Below are 17,161 nucleotides of genomic sequence, written 5' to 3'. Positions count from 1 at the left end.
GCTTTTCCATTCTCCTCCTCGACAGAGCTTTGAGATTGACAGCTAGTGGGCCCTGGAGATTTCCTTTGAGACTCTAACAAATTATTCTTAATCTTCTGCTTGAGTCTGTAATTTGTCCTTGAGTTCGTGTTTATTAGTCACTTTCCGGTTACTGTAATAAAGGCAACTAACTCATAAAAGAGAGTTTATTTGGGTTATGGTTCCAGAGGGACAGAATCCATAGTGGCAGATGGAGGTGGCAGGTGGACACGGCAGCTGGAGTAGAAAACTGAGTGCTCACGTCTTGAACTACAAGCACCAGAGAAAGTAAACTGAAGGAGCGTGAGGCCTCAAATTCTCAAAGCCCATCCCCAGTGATGTACTTCCTCCAGCAAGGCCACACCTCCTAACCCTCCCCAAACAGTGCCATCAAGGACAAAGTACTCAAATGCTTGAGGCTATGGGAGACATTTCTCACTCAAATAACCACACTTTTATTACTGTGACTAAAAACCCCATGGCGGGGATACAATTTTTCTGTTATCATATAATGACTCTTTAGGAACTCCCTAAGATCTCCAATAATGTTTCTTCCCTGCCTTTTAAATCTTTAATTAGCAAACAAACCAACAAAACTAAACAAACAAACAAAAAAGCCAAAAGCAAACAAACAAAAAACTGTTCTTGCAACCCTAGAGGGTATTACATTTGCTTGCAAACATAAGGACCTGGGTTCAAATGCCCAGAACCCATACAAGGTCAGGCACAATGGCACAAATCTATAATGTTAGTACTCTTGTAGAAAGGGAGGTGGAGATGGGAGAATCCCTGGGAACTTGTGAGTCATTGAGTCATTTAGCTTGGAGCACACAGCTGCAAAATCAACAAGAGACCCTGAAAAAAGGTGGAAGGTGAGGACTGACACCCAAGGTTGTCCTCTGACCCATGCCTGGTACTCCTCTGTGTGGATCTATCTGCTCATGGTTCCTCTCGGCTTCACCGTCACCTGCCTGCACATTGCCCCCAAGCTCATATCCAGATCAACCTAAGCGTTGTTCTTCCAACTGGGCTGCTGATTCCTGGAATCCGACCCGGGGAATCAATCACCGGGCTGCATTCTTTGCTCCTGCTCCAAAGAATCGCGTCTCTATCCAGACTCTGCTTCAGAGTAGGACTTGAATTTTGCCATACTGTGTCGTTGGTAGGCAGAGGCAATCCTGGAGCCTCCCAGTTTTGTGCCATGAAGGACCTTACCAGAGAAGTTTCTTTGTGCTGTGGACAGCACTTCACGTCGAGACTCACAGCTGGTCAAGTGAGGAGAATAAACGGGACAACTGTGTCGTAACCACGCCCCACAAGATTCAAGGATCCTTGAGGAAGCTGGGCAAAATGACCATAAAAGCCAGAAGTCTGGGAGAATGGGACCTAACAGTGCCTTCTGGATATGACCGGACTTCCGCAGGCATGGATACACAGCAGCTGTAGCTGTCTGCCCAAGACCTGCTCAAGATCAAGGCAGTCAGCATTCCAGCCCTGGGGGCGGGATCACGGAGCCCCCTGGCTGAGGAGCTGTTGGCAGCTGATGAGGGAGGGTCAGTTTTCTTTAGGGGATCTGGCCCCTGGTAGGCCTTCTGCCTCTGGTAGGCCTTGCATCTATTTGAATCAGGAAGCAACTTAAAAAAAAAAAAAAGAGGTGGGGGTGAGGGGGTAGAAAGCTGATCTGCAAGGAATTAAGTGGCAGAGTAGAGGTGAATCTGCTCAAAATACATTTTATGCATGTATAAAATTCTCAACAAATTAATACAGAATATTATGTATGCATGTTTAAAAAAGGATTGGTACAAGCTGTCAGTGCAGTCCCATGCAGAAGACTTCAGGAGATGGTCTGTGACGGGCCTGGCCTGGCTCCATTCCCCTGGCACCTGAACTCCTGATAATGATTTTACTAGATACACCTTATTCTTGAACGAGTAGGGGCAGCTATCAATGTGGGGCTCAGCCTTACCTCCGCTCACCTTAGAATCTTGCTCACCCCCCAATCTCACCCTCCTCCCACCGTGTGAGAAGGGCCAAGTCCTAAGGATCTGGCATCCATGCTGCTTGTCCCTGAGCTAACTCCACTCTGTAGCCTGCTGACCAACCCCCCTCCCGTTGGCCATCAGCCCAGGAGGGGAGGCGGCAGATGAGCCAGTGAAGGATTGGCTGACACAGCCGAGCCTGGCCGCCCATCACCTCCTCCAGGGCAGAAGCCTGGAACAAAGGAGCCAGCTCCAGAGGAGGCAGAACTGTGGGAAACACACTGTTCCTGAGAGGAGGTGCCAGGCTAAGGGAGGTAGAGTGGTCGGGTCCTGTACCGGGTTAGAGAGAGCTCTGAGCTCTCTAGGTACTCCTTAGGTAGCCAGCTGTCTGAAGCCCAAAAGCCACAGTGACCCTGTTCGCTTCCAGGTAACAGCCCCTGGCAGCCTCACTCTGATTTGGGGACTCCTGTCTGTCCTCTTCTTCTTACTGCCCCTGTCCTCCCCCTGGACCAATCCTCCTGCCGACAGCCTTCACTCTCCCTACCCCTGTCTACTACCCCCGAGGACCCCATCCCTCTTCCCAGTCTCTGAATCTCACTCTCTGTCCATCTGCCCCACAGAATGCCACAGTTGGATCTGTCCTGGTTGGGATTGAGCTTGGAGGCATCCTCACCGTGGCTGCTTGTGTTGCTCATCGGAGCTTCCTGGCTCTTGGCCCGTGTCCTGACTCAGACTTATACCTTCTATGGCACATATCAACATCTTTGTGGTTTCCCTCAGCCCCCCAAACGGAACTGGTTCCTGGGTCACCTGGGCATGGTGAGTGTGGCAGCAGATTGTGGATCTCCTATTGAGGAGTGAATGCACCAGGAATGGGGTTCAGGGGGACAGTGGCCTGAGTCCTCCAGTATCCTTCTCTAGCTTTTCTCTCTTCCTGTCTGCCACCCTTCGTTAGCTGTGGATTCATTTCTGCTCTGTTTTTCTTAAACACTGGTGGACACTGAGGGGCTTCCAGGGTGGATCATACAGAGTGAGGACCCCTGGTGTTCCCACATTGTCTGCTGGTGGACTTGGGGCCTCCTGAGAAGCCCTGTCCAAGGTCAGTGCCATTTTTTCCGTCAGTCCATCTCTGGGTTTCTGTGTTTTGCTGAGGGTGATCTTTGGTATCCCTCTCCCACCACACACAGAGCAAGAGAACTATGGACTGTCTTCCTAACTCCTGTTCCTGAAGCATTTTTTTTTATGCTTCAGATGAACCAGTGAGTCCTGTTGCCCAAGCAAGATAAAAGCTGTCCACTCCCCCTCCCACAAGCTTTCCTTTGACTCCACCCCTTGGACGTTGACCAAGCCTATACTCTCTTTTGCATGACTTGGTCTTGGTTGCTTCATTTGCAAATAGCAAAGCTCACAACATACATACATACATGTTAATGACATCACTCACAGGATGATGCCAAAATACTACGCATAGGAATTCTTCAGGTCCATGATGATCTTATAGGACCAGGGTCACACACATATGCAGTGTGTCAGTGATATGAACATCATTATGCAGCATGATTTTATTCATACAGTTATGCAAATATATTTATGTGAATATATAAATATATACATAATTGATATACAAGCTCTATACAACACAGTATGTATATATCATTACGCCTTATATCACTATACACATATATATGCATATATACTATATATATGCATATATATATATATCCACATGAGAGTGAGGGTAGAGAGAGGGGGTACATTGTGTTACCATCACTGGTTTATATAATTATGGATTCTGAGCATGCTACAATATGTCATCTGCAAAGTGGGGGACTGGGAAGCCAGGCTGTAATTAATTCAATCTGAGAGATCAAAGGCTTGGCATCCTATGCATGGGGGATCCTTGAGGGAGGAGCCATCCTGTGGGATGGGGTAGAGTCCAAAGGTCAAGGACCTGTTCTGTGATGTCTGTGGGCAAAAGAAGAAGGGTGCACCAGTCTGGAAACGAGAGTGAATTTTCCCTTCCTCTATCTATTGTTCTACACCAGCAGTTCTCAACCTGTGGTTTGAGATCCCCTTGGGGGAGTCACATATCAGATATCCTGCATATCAGATATTTACATTACAAATCATAACACTAGCAAAATTACAGTTATGAAGTAACAACAAAGATAATTTTATGGTTAAGGGTCACCACAACATGAAGGACTGTATGGAAGGATCACAGCATTGGAAAGGTTGAGAACCATTGATCTATATGGTTCTTTAGTCAGATGGATGGTGCCACCCACCCTGTGGAGGGTGAGTCATCCTGACCAAGACTACTGATGCACACACCAATGCCTTCTGGAAACACCATCACAGAGATATCTTGAAGTCATGTTGTATCAGTTGCCTGAGCACCTCATAAGCATAATGCACTTGACTCCTGACAAATCATCCCAGGAAGTGACTGCTCCTGTCTTGCTTATAGATCACTCCCACCGAGCAGGGTCTGAAGGAGGTGACTAAGCTGGTGGCCACCTACCCCCAGGGCTTCAGGACATGGATGGGTCCCATCCTCCCCATCATCACTCTGTGTCACCCTGACATCATTCGATCTGTCCTCAATGCCTCAGGTACTCAGGGGAAGCTGGTAGTGGTGTGGCTATGGGAAACGGGGGCCTTCTAGTCTTCACATTCATGCTTCTGTGTGATTCCTGAAGTAGCCCTGTCATGCTTTCTCTACTTTTCACTGAAGTTGTCAGGATGAAGCCCAGGCAAGGCTCAGCATGGAGGGTGAGAGAGTGCCGGATAGAATTCTCAGGGCTCATTCTGGCTCCTGGTCTTGGTAATTTTTTACTTGGAAAGCCTAGAGGACGTAGGACCCCTTCCTTCTCATCTCCATTCAGAGCTAAGAGGAAGGTGTCCTGTGCGCCCATGGCTTGGTGTGCACCACTGGGGGTGTGTGCTACTGGTGGATGGAGACCTGGCAGGTGGTTATTTACACTTCCACCAAACCTCAAAGAGGCTCCTGTTTTCCGACCCAGATGGACATTGGACTAGACTGTTTGCCCACTGCTAAGATCTCCTCCGTGCTGCCTCCAGCGGGTGCACATGACCAGAGTGCAGGCAGATGGGGCTCTGGTGATTCCCCTGCCTCTGCCTCACCTGTATTTCAGTATGAAACTTGACTGATGTGGCCATCTCCAGATTACACCTCGTGGAGCAGCTCTTTTTGTTTCTATTTTTAGCACAACTTAAATGAGGGAAAGATTGATTTTGATTTGTGGGTCAGAGTCCATCATGATAAAAGAGAGACAGATACATAACCATGGAGAGAAGGAGGGAGGAAACGGGGTGGGGGGACTCAATTCAATAGATTTCAAAGGGATTACTCCAATGACCTTTCTCCAGTTAAGGTCCACTTCCTAAGATTTCTAGAATCTCCCAAAATAGAGGCAGCATCTGAGGACTAAATCTTTCAAAATACAAGCTGGTTGGGGTGTTTCATACTGTCCCAGGTATGAACCAAGTGTAATCACAAATATGACCCTATCTGGGGCTCACACAGAGCTGTGGACACTTGGAGCACATCTGTTTCTTGCCTGAGCAGTTGTTTGAAATTACCTTTTTTCCCTGTTGAAAACACCAAGGTGTTTGGGAGGTTATTTGGCGTTCGTCACCTAGAGTCCCACTGAAATAGAAATATGGCTGGGATTTCTTGTTTGAGGCAGGTCTGATGTCTGATTTACCACACCCATACCATATCTATGAAACTGTTGTGATTATTTTAAAATCTTGTCTGGGACCTGCCTATGGAGCATGCTGAGATGTATCAGACCGTCTCTGTCCATTTCACAGCAGATGGGTTCATTTAGGGGACGTCATGTGTATTTCAGCCATGTTAGCCCATATTACCCCATATATGTCCACGACTATGTCAGGAGATGTTACAGCATGCTGGGGTGGACAGCTATGCTAGGTCTGTAGAATGTTGTGCTACTCTTGAAGGGCAGACTTGGTAGACTATGTTGAAGCCAAGTGAAGGGAAGGTGAGTTGAGTTGATGCTGTCTTATCTTGTATTCTGTTTCCTCCATCTCTTCTCTGCTTCCTATGTCCATTTCTCTAACCCTGTCACTCTGGGCTTGGGGCAGACTTGCATACACCTCGCTGAGGCCCCCACACTCTGCAAGTTCATTTCCTAGTCTCTCCATGGCTCCTGATCATCCTTGTTCATGTCAGTTGCGGTTGCCCTAAAGGAAGTAATCTTCTACACTTTCCTGAAACCCTGGCTGGGTGAGTAGCTACAGATGAAGGGCCTAGGAATATCCTTGGAGGGTGGGGGGATATGCTACCATTGCTTACTGCCATGTTACTCTACCAGGGGATGGGCTCTTGCTGAGTGCTGGTGACAAGTGGAGCCGTCACCGTCGCATGCTGACACCCGCCTTCCATTTCAACATCCTGAAGCCCTATATGAAGATTTTCAATGACAGCACCAACATCATGCATGTAAGTCCCTGGAACCTAGCTTCTCAGGAAAAAGGCCTCAGATAGATCTGGTCTGTACTCTAAAGGGTGATGCTGGGACCGTGTTTTATTTTATTTTCCTCTCCATTTTGTGTCCAAGATGATCCTATAGAGCCATATCTTCCCACATGGTGAGTGCTTATAAAGAGTTAGTTTCTATTTTTAGAGATGGTTGCCTTGGAAACTAGGTGCTAACTTGATGAGGACTATAGACACTGCCGATAAGAAGCAGGGCCCTGCCACACACACCAGTTTGGAAACAATGAGGTCTGATGTTGCTAATAAGGGTGTAGGTCAGGGGGCTGGTTCTTCTGGACAGGGTTTGAGTCACTCGTGGCATATGATAAACCATGGGTCAGTTTTCCTGATACCAGCATAATTCTTTGATGTTTGGGACTTGACCAACTTCAAGCTAATTTAGTGTGGTCTCAGAAGGACAGTCTGGACTCTTGTCTCTAAGGTTCTCTCTCTTCAGAAGGCATCCTGGGTTTCTTCCTATGACACACATTTCCATAGAAGAGAATCTGGAAGTCAGCTGAAGCTTGGGTTTCATTGAAGTTACAGCTCCTTCCATTTTCCTAGCCTATATTAGTCAAAGTCATAAATCTAACACAAAGCAAAGGGTGGTAGAATAAGCTCAACTTTCTAATAGACATTGCTGAAAACTCACATTACACTGGGCTGAGGAACAAGACAGGCACGGGGGGGGGGGGTGCGGTCAGGTGAAGGGCCAACAGCTTTCTTTTCTACTTGTTAGCTGACTGCTTAGCTTGTTTACTTGTGGAGTCTGCCAGACCACACAGATTCTGCGTTCAAACACAAAAGGCAGTCAGTTACTCACTGTGCATCATCTCAGCTTCTGTTCTTTCTTGAGAGTATCTAAATTCCATGGGGCATCACAGGTGGGCTTCAACAGATGCAACCCATGACCTACGTTGTGTTGCTTAGTTTTAGGGAATTTGCTTTTATAACAAGGTGGAATGAGTCCGATATTTGCCCAAGGAGAGTCATCACTGGATCTCTCAGGGGTTTCTGCAAGTATCTATGAAATAGTCCAGGTTAAGAACATTGGAATGAGCTGGGGAATGGTGGTGCACACCTTTAATCTCAGCACTCAGGAGGCAGAGGCAGGCAGATCTCTGAGTTCAAGGTCAGCCTGGTCAACAAAGAGAGTTCCAGGACAGCTAGGGCTTTTACACAGAGAAACCCTGTCTTGAAAAACCAAAAAGAAAAAAGAGTATTGATATGATTTATGTTTGGAATACTTAGTAAGGGTACTTAGAAAACATGGAGGTCAGTCATGCTTGACATAGAGGTAGCTTTAAGTCCAACTTATGATACTCAAAGAATAATACCATTTATTGCATTCACAACATGTTCTGGAACTGAGGGTTATGACCCAATTCCATAATTTATGCTGCAAATTTAATTTTCAACAAACCTGTGAGATAGAGGTTACTTTTTCCTTGTTAGGGATGAACCTGAAGTTTGGAAGCATAAAGGAATTGTTCCACTCTGTCCAGGTAGTAATTTATCTAAAAATAGTGGCACATGGGCTCCATCGTGGTTTATCAGACACAGTCAAGACATGGCACGTGAGTCAGAGGGCAATGAGCTGACTGAGGGTTCACAGAGCATGGGAGTCAGAAATGAGGCTTAAACTCAGGGCTCCTGATCTTCAGCCTTGGCTCTATATAACAGTATTGCTCCCACTCAAGTCTGGTTATTCTCGAGGTCAAGTGTCTGGAGCAGAGACTTGGGAGGCTTATTTAGGGTATCCATTCCTGTGGCTGTGATTGGGCAGAGTCTCAAGGATCTGTGACCCGGTTATGATACTGTTTCTTTTCTGTAAAGGCCAAATGGCAGCGCCTGGTCTCAGGGGGCAGCGCCCGTCTGGACATGTTTGAGAACATCAGCCTGATGACCTTGGACAGTCTGCAGAAATGTGTCTTCAGCTTCAACAGCAACTGCCAGGAGTGAGTTCCTCCCACTAGCCTGAGAACCTGGATTATGGACCTAAGGGAGGAGGTGCAAGAGTGATGGCTGGCCAGTAGGAAAAGAGGGGACTCCCTGGAGGAGGTGATTTAGAGCAAGATCCAGGGATGCAGATGTAAATCATGTAAATCTGGCCTGGAGGAGGCACCTTAGACCTGAGATCACCAGGTTGACGCTTCTGAATTAGGTTCTTTTTTTTCATTGCTGAACAAAATAACTGGTAAAAATCATTTAAGGAAGGGTTTATTTCAGCTCACAGTTTGAGAGAAAGTCCATCGTGGTGAGGAAGGCCAGGCAGCAGACTGGCTACACTGTGTCTGTAGTCAGGAAGCAAGAGTAATGAACGCTTATGCTCAACTAGTTTTCTCTTTTTGTGTGTCGTCTGAAACCCCCTTCTCATTGTAGATATGAAAAAGGGCAGAGAGCAGTAGTCATCCCATATCCTGAATGCTATGCTGTCTTGAAATTTTCTTCACTCTAAAGGTCTACCACCTTTTAATTCTGTCCCATGCAAGTTCTTAGGACATCGGGAGAAAGAAGCCAAATTTGTTGCCAGAAAAGTATCAGGAATGGGCTAGTTCCTGACAGAGCTCACACACACACACACACACACACACACACACACACACACACACACCAAAAAAACCCCACATGATCTAGGTCTCCATTAACTGCATTTCTTTTTGATATTCTGGTCTACCAAACTCCCATCAGAATTTTCCTTTAAGCTCTTCTTACAGAGTTTAAGGGCTTTTCTGGCTCATCATTTCATATTCTTCTATGTTTCTTCTACAAGCAAGTTTCAAAGGCCCAAGAACCACATATTCAGGATTATTACAGTTAAGATCCCACTTCTGGTACCAATTTACATATTACTTGTGTTTCTTGTTGACACAACAAAAAATAAAGAAGGAAGGATTTGTTTTGGGTTAAAGTTGAGGGGAAGTCACAGGTATATGAGTGTGAGACTGATGGTCACATTGCATCCACAGTCAGGAAGCAGAGAGCAACGAGCGGTTATGCTCAAGGAACTTTTTCCTTTTTCGTGTCATCCGAAAGCCCCAGGCACGGCATAATGTTCCCTTAATAAGGTGGGTATTACCACCTCAATTAACCCAGTCTAGAGAATCCAGATGTGCTCAGAAATTTGTCTACAAGGTGATTCTAGATCCTGTCAAGTTGACAATCTGTATACAACAACATAGTGGCTAAACCATAAGGACACGAAAGCCAGACAAAGGTTGGAATTTTCTCCTATAGTCTCTACCAAGGGTATTTGTACTTGTAGTCACTTCTGTTTCTGTGACAACATTTCTGAGGGTATTGACCTAATCAGAAGATGCATTTATTGTGCCTCATAGTTTCAGAGACTTTTGTTGATGGTTCTTTGACTTTGTTGTTTTGGTGGGAGCATGTGTTAGGGAAAATGTTTACTTCACAGCAGTTGGGAAATAAAGAGAGACAGGAAAGGGTCAGGGTACTAACATCCTCTCCAAGGCACACTTAAAATGGCCTAGTGATCCTCTATTAAGCCCCATCTCTTAATGGTTCTATCACTTTCTTTTTTTTTCTTTTTTTTTTTTTTTTTTTGAGACAGGGTTTCTTTGTGTAGCTTTGCGCCTTTCCTGGGACTCACTTGGTAGCCCAGGCTGGCCTCAAACTCACAGAGATCCACCTGGCTCTGCCTCCCGAGTGCTGGGATTAAAGGTGTGTACCACCACCGCCCGGCTCTGTCACTTTCTAATAGCCCCAAAGATGGACATTTGGGAGACAGCCCCAAACCACAGTAAATGGACATGATCATATCAGAGCTCTGTAGACACTGACACTGACTGACTTGTCAAAACAAGGTTGAATTGTCACTGAATGCAGGGACCCTGTGGAAGAGACTGGGTAACTGGAAGAAAATGAGATCTTAACTAGTGGAAAGTGTTGGGAATCAGATGGGTCAGAACTAGGTTCAGGTCAAGAGAGAACAGGGATGTGTGATGTCTGTGCTGCACTCCGGATACCTTGACACACTGAGGCTCATGAGGATGGGATAGAAATAAGAGTCCTGAGTCAAATTTTACAACTAATGGCAGCCATGTATTTGTGTGGCTGTTTCTGACTACTGTGTATCCTTTTGGCAAGGTTCCTATTTGTTGCTGAGAGGTGCTTCCTGGGCTTAAGTTGCATTGAGTTGCTTTGCTTCTCTTCATGCTCTCTCTACTCATGCAGGAAGCCCAGTGAGTATATTTCTGCCATCTTGGAACTCAGTGCTTTAGTGTCCAAACGGTACCAGCAGCTGCTTCTGCACATAGACTCACTTTATCAGCTCACCCCTAACGGGATGCGCTTCCATAAGGCCTGCCGCCTGGTGCATGACTTCACAGACGCCGTCATCCAGGATCGACGACGTACTCTCCCCAGTAAGGATATTGATGATGTCCTCAAGGCCAAGGCCAAGTCCAAGACTTTGGACTTCATTGATGTGCTGCTGCTGACCAAGGTGGGTTCTCAAGAGGTAGAATTGAGTTGTTTAAACTTGATTCACTGAGTGTGATGGTGCACACCTTTAATTCCAGTACTCCAGAAGCAGTGGCAAGAAGATCATTGTGAGCTTGAGGCCAGCCTAGTATGTATATTGAATTCCAGGCCAGTCAGGGCTACATGGTGAAACCCTATGTCAAAATAATTATTAACTTATTGAATAGCTATTTTTGTATTTGCGAGGGTAATTTTTAGATAGAGTCTCACTAAACAGCCCTGGATGACTTTAATCTCATGTTCTTTCTGCACTCACCTTGCACATTCTGGAATTACAGATGTATGCTACATCACTTAGGTGTAGTTAGCATTTTAGAGATCAGTCTCATTGTGTTTCTAGTGAATGGGTTCTCCTGTCCCAAATTTCCAAGTCATGGGACTACATGCTTGTACCACATTCTTAGCTTTAAGTGGTAGGATGAATAATGGTGTCAAATATGGGATCAAAAGACAGTTCAGATTTGGGGCTTGATGTAGAGATACCTACGGGCCACAGAAGGCATGTGAGGAAAAGAAAGACAAGCCAGAAAGAAATGTTAGAGAGAGAACACCAGAGTCCAGTCAGCACATCCCTGCTAGATCTGAAACTGAAGGATCTAAGGCTTCACTCCATTTATAACTTAATATGTTGTTGAGAAATATACAGATACTTATATCTGTATGTGTGCCTAGAACTGTGCACTTGCATGAGCAGGGTAGCCCATCCATCATCCTCGACAATACCAGCAGCAAGACCAGGGTTGTAAGAATGGCTTCCTGTCCCCAGCTCCTCCCTTCTCAGGTGATGTCATGATGTTATCTGTGTGTCCAGATAAACCAGATAGGTTTTCCATCACAGGAGACCCACACATTATGAGTCTTGCAAGTTTCACAGCAGAGTTGGCACATCCATGTCTTCTTTGTTTCAGGGAGTATGAATAGATGGAAAAGGAGAGAGAGCTAGACAGCAGGAAGTGAAGGAGGACAAGGATGTGGAGATAAGAAGAGGAGAGGGGAGTGTAGGGAAGAAGTAATGTTGGGAGAGTTAGAGAATAAGAGACAAATGAGCAGGAGAGGACATTTTTAATTAATTCTTGAGTGTGCAAACTAACTTATTTCATTATGGCATTTTCATGAACATAAAACTTTGCACCTTGAGAGAGGACTTTATTCTGGAATGTAAGCAGGTTTTCTCCAATCACAGGTAAATTCTACAGGTATGCAAGCCTAAGAGCCTCCAGAGGAGATAAGACACATTTTCTGTGTGTAGCACCCAAGAATGGAACAAACGAGGACAGTAGGAATTGGGGTGCAGGATAAAACAGTCAGTGGGGAAACATATGAAAAATATTTGAAAGTGAAGAGAGAAAGAGGAGAAGTCTAGTCACCGGTCATGTGTAAGGAGACATCATCTGCATTCACATGTCGTCATATTGTTACTGTTTCTCCCGTAGTCCAACCTTTCCTGTCCCAAAGTGTGCAGCGTTGTCCTTGCTGACAAGGCTGACACTATTCCTATCAAACAGTCGTGGAAGAACTGACAGAAAGTGTTCCACTCCCCTCCTAGGAGAAGATCCATACAGTGTCTTGAGGGTAATGTTTATTCTCCAGTTTCAAAGGAATGCTGCTGCTGTGCCATCATCCTATACGCAGGATTCCTTGTCCCTTTGTTTCCTAGAAATCACTTATCATAGAGAAACTGGGAAACAGCCAGTGGTCACCATTTCCTCCAACCGGGAGAAACAAACACACACACACACACCCCACACACCACACACACCACACACACACACACACACACACCACACACACACACACACACACACACCACACACCACACACACACACACACACACACACCACACACACACACACACACACACCACACACCACACACACACACACACACCACACACACACACACACACAGACACACACACAGACACACACACACACACACACACCACACACACACACACACACACACACACCACACACACACACACACACACACCACACACACACACACACACATACCACACACACACACACACACCACACACCACACACACACACACACACACACACACACATACACACACACCACCCACACACACACACACACACACACACACAGAGGAGGCAGGACCAGTGATGATGATCAAGAGAGATGCAGAGTCGCGGTGGGCTTGCTGTTTGGATCTGAGAGAGCTGTCAGGTTAGGCATAGACTCAGAACTGCTGTGATCTGGTCTCTTGCCTTGTCTCCAGGATGAAGATGGAAAGGAGTTGTCAGATGAGGACATCCGAGCAGAGGCTGACACCTTCATGTTTGAGGGTGAGGGTCCCACTGTGGGACTACAGAGGGAGCAGAAGTCTCCATTCCGGGGAGGTGTTGTATGGACCCTGAAATCCCCCTATCATCCATTTTCCCCTTTCCTCATTCTTCCTGGGGTCCTTCCTGTCTGGCTGCTGCCCACTTTGTGGTGCTGAAGTAGCTCTGAGACCCAAGCCCACCTGTCTGCCCCTCAGGCCATGACACCACGGCCAGTGGACTCTCCTGGATCCTGTACAACCTGGCGAGGCACCCAGAGTACCAGGAGCGCTGCAGGCAGGAGGTACAGGAGCTGCTGAGGGACCGAAAGTCTCCAGAGATTGAGTGGTGAGCGCAGGTCCTGGTATGTTACTAGGCCCTTCCCCTGACTCTGCTCCTCAGGTGATGGAGGGGCTCTTTTTGCTGATTCTTCCATTATTGCTTGGTGAGTATAGTATCTACCTCATTAACAAGAGGAAGTTTTGTGCTTTGGGACAGAAAGATTTGAACTTCCGAGAGAGTTCCTGACAATATAACAGTGTGTAAGGGCAGATGATGCCACTTTGCAGATATTCATTGTATATAAACTTTCCTTCCTCTTTCTTCCTTGTCTCATGTAACATTTGTTTTCAATGTCTCCCTTCCCTGACCGTTTGCTCTTCCGTTCCCTATTTCCTGCCAGAATAGGAATTCATAAGTGACCCATGGGGGCAAAAGTCATTGTCCGTGTGCTGCGTAATCTGTTGCATCATCCATGTCCCCATCCAGCAAGTCCTCCCATAATGCCTTCCCATGAGAATTTTACGGGCAGCTCTCCTGTGCTAAGGATGCAGCTGAGGGAAGTGATGTCAGGAGCTCCAAGCCTGATGGGAGACCAGTCCTGCATCAGGACACTCCCAGGACACACTGGCAGGGGTGAGGTTTAGAGTAAGAGAAGCAAGGCTGGGGTAAAGGACGAGTTTCAGTCTAGAACCCTGAATGAGGATAAGGAGATACTGGTTGGGACTGAGGTCAGGGCTGTAGATCCAAGATCCACCAAGAAGAGTTGGTGGAAAAGAACAGAGACAAGAGGAGTGGTGGTGTCTGACTTTTCTTGGAGAGATGTGAACAAATGTCTATATGCCCTCCTGGACAACAGACCAAAGAAATGAATCCATGAAAGGCCAATTTAGTGAAACAGTGAGTTTATTAGAATTTCTTACATCAGTATGGAGAGGGGTTATTTACAGCTGTATCCCTGAAATGCCATGCTAATGTGGGTGAGGATTCAAAAAAGCTACATCCCTGGAGCCCCTAGAGAGTCTCTGTCCAGCAGTTATTACCTTTTATTTAACCTTGAGGATCTTTTAGGTTTCAGGAATTTCCTAAGACTTGTGAATTGTTCACACTTTGAGCCTTATAAGTTTTGTGTACCTCCTGAGTCTTTTGGAGCTCCCCCTGAGACGGAATATTTTAGTTTGGACAAATTTGTTACACAATGAGGAGAAATATCAACGAAAAGTTGTGTGAGAAAAGGAGAGGGAGAGTGTAGGAGAAAGAAGGAAGAGTGATGAGGATAAGGAAGAGGAGAAAAAAGAAGTAGGAGAATGAAAGGAAGGAGGAGGGAAAAGGGAAGCTATGAAAAGAGAGAGGACAGAAAGTTTGCATGTGAGGGAGCAGGGTGGGAACAGAGATAAAAAAGAAGGCAGTGTGGAGGGAAGGGACAGAGGATAGGAGGATGCGAGGGAGGGAAGGAGAGACTCAAACAGAGGCAGCAGAAACAGAGAAGGGTGGTAAAGAATGTCAAACACCATGTCTTTGTTGTCTCTTAGTGTGTTTTGATTTTGCCCTTACCAAAAGATTCACTTTTTAAACAATTTTGAGTTCCTCTTTATGGTTGACATTTATATGTGTTTACTTCAGAAAAAGCTTCTGAAGATACCTGGCTAAAGTCTCTCCAGTACTTTCCTACTTCTCTTCTTTCCATGGGAATGTTTTAACACCATGGGGAAAGGTTATGTGGGCAACACAGGGGCTGGCAGCCTCTGTTTTGCTCCTGGATAATTGTGTCACGTGTTCTTCAGGGACGACCTGGCCCAGCTGCCCTTCCTGACCATGTGCATCAAGGAGAGTCTGCGGCTGCATCCCCCGGTCACAGTGATCGCCCGCTGCTGCACCCAGGACATTTCCCTCCCAGATGGCAGGGTCATCCCTAAAGGTGTCCACAGGACAGGGAAGGAGGGTCCTGGGCACACAGCCAGGTTTATTCAGCAGCAGGCTCACACTCCTGGCCCCACTTCACCACAGGTGTCGTGTGCATCATCAATATTTTCGCGACCCATCACAACCCAACTGTGTGGCCTGACCCTGAGGTGCTGTAACTGCTCTCCCCCATTCTTTTTCGTCATCACAATGATCCTAGCGGAAGGAGCAGGTTTTGGCTGGGGAAATCAGACCTTCCTTTCCCTACCGCACACGGGGCTCTGTCTCTGGCTGTGCTGGGAGATGTCACTCACTGTCTCTTTCAGGTCTATGACCCCTTCCGCTTTGACCCAGAGAACATCAAGGACAGATCACCTCTAGCTTTTATTCCCTTCTCTGCTGGGCCCAGGTGAGGCCAGGGGGCTTGAAGTGATGGGGCAAAAGTTTAGGAAAGATGGAGAAGGTGGGAAGTTGGGACAGTCAGGATCTGGGTCTCCTTCCTGCATCTTCTCAGGTTAAGCAAAGATGTGCAGTACCAGGGTTGGGAAAGTCTAAGAACTGCAACCTTGTGCTCATGCGCCTCCCAGCTGATGGTTTCGGTTGGGCTCTGAGGTCTGACTGAGGTTCATGGGATACAGAATGTGGATGTATATGAGGGATCCCGAATAAATTAGTTCCCCTTGGGTGCCCCTCCAGCTGGCTGACCAGGTGGGGAAGGTACCTAGGCAAGGTTTCAGTGATAGGTGGGTCTTGAATGGGATATAGGACACAGTCAGAGTCCCCACCTCGCCCTCCCGCAGGAACTGCATAGGACAGACTTTTGCCATGAACGAGATGAAGGTGGCGCTGGCGCTCACCCTGCTGCGCTTCCGCATCCTGCCCGACGACACCGAGCCGCGCCGGAAGCCGGAGCTGATCCTGCGCGCAGAGGGCGGGCTGTGGCTGCGGGTGGAGCCGCTGAGCACCGGTGCACAGTGACCCCTGCACTTGGGCGGACCATCGCACCCATCCACCTACCTCTGCAGATCCCAGAATAAACAGAGCTGTGCGGGAGGCTCGCCGAATACCAGCTGGGGGCGCTGGAGGACAATGGGGTGGGGGGATCAGCAGTTGGGGTTTGGGAGCGAATCGGGGCTGAAGGCCTTGGGCAAAGATCATTGACTTCCTCGGACTGTTCACAGGCCCCTGCATTGTCCCCCAGCCTAGCAGGACTAATCTCCTGGATAATAGAGAGCTAAGGGGAAGTGTCTGGACGGGATGGAGGCCAGGCTGGAGCTCAGGAGACATTTTAAATTGAGGTACATTTCCATTGCCTTGATCTCCGTTCTAATCTCAAAACTTTACTCATTTTGGGATTCTTCAGTGTTTCTGTGAAAACTAAATTTCTAGGTTTATTAAACCTAAGAAGCCTGGCATTTGTTATTGGGTTTTATTTTTTGTTTGTTTGTGTTTTGAATAGGAGTCTCACTACACTGTCCTGGGTGCTCTTAGATTCCTACTCCTTTTTTTTGTTTGTTTTTGACTGTTAATGCCTCATTTTATTTTATTTTTTCTATCATTTCCTTTGGGTTTTTAATTTTTCTTTTATCTTTTATTGACAATAGATTTTTTTTTCACACAATATATTCTGGTTATGGTTTCCCTTCCCCCTACTCCT

The 17,161-nt window shown here is 46.7% G+C and overlaps 1 protein-coding gene across 1 annotated transcript; it reads left to right on the top strand.

Annotated features, from left to right (window-relative positions):
* The first annotated feature begins 2,618 nt into the window (after positions 1–2,618).
* On the top strand, positions 2,619–16,908 carry LOC131900674 (cytochrome P450 4F4). Its single transcript, XM_059251985.1, has 12 exons — positions 2,619–2,816; positions 4,468–4,612; positions 6,220–6,273; positions 6,362–6,489; positions 8,362–8,483; positions 10,723–10,993; positions 13,281–13,347; positions 13,542–13,671; positions 15,387–15,520; positions 15,610–15,674; positions 15,831–15,913; positions 16,305–16,908. Exons 1-12 carry the CDS (start codon positions 2,619–2,621, stop codon positions 16,480–16,482), a joined length of 1,575 nt encoding a protein of 524 aa, XP_059107968.1. The 3' UTR covers positions 16,483–16,908.
* Positions 16,909–17,161: the final 253 nt, after the last annotated feature.

This window comes from Peromyscus eremicus, unplaced genomic scaffold (assembly GCF_949786415.1).
Source record: "Peromyscus eremicus unplaced genomic scaffold, PerEre_H2_v1 PerEre#2#chr22_unloc_1, whole genome shotgun sequence".
In the NCBI taxonomy this organism is placed as follows: Eukaryota; Metazoa; Chordata; class Mammalia; order Rodentia; family Cricetidae; genus Peromyscus; species Peromyscus eremicus.
The sequence above is the reverse complement of the archived record's forward strand: the minus strand, read 5'-3'. Positions and strand labels throughout refer to the sequence as shown.

Coding starts and splice junctions, on each gene's coding strand:
- LOC131900674 (XM_059251985.1), top strand. CDS start 2,619: ATGCCACAGTTGGATCTGTCCTGGTTGGGATTGAGCTTGGAGGCATCC. Junction 6,274..6,361: donor TTTCCTGAAACCCTGGCTGG/GTGAGTAGCTAC, acceptor TTACTCTACCAG/GGGATGGGCTCTTGCTGAGT. Junction 15,675..15,830: donor CTGTGTGGCCTGACCCTGAG/GTGCTGTAACTG, acceptor TGTCTCTTTCAG/GTCTATGACCCCTTCCGCTT.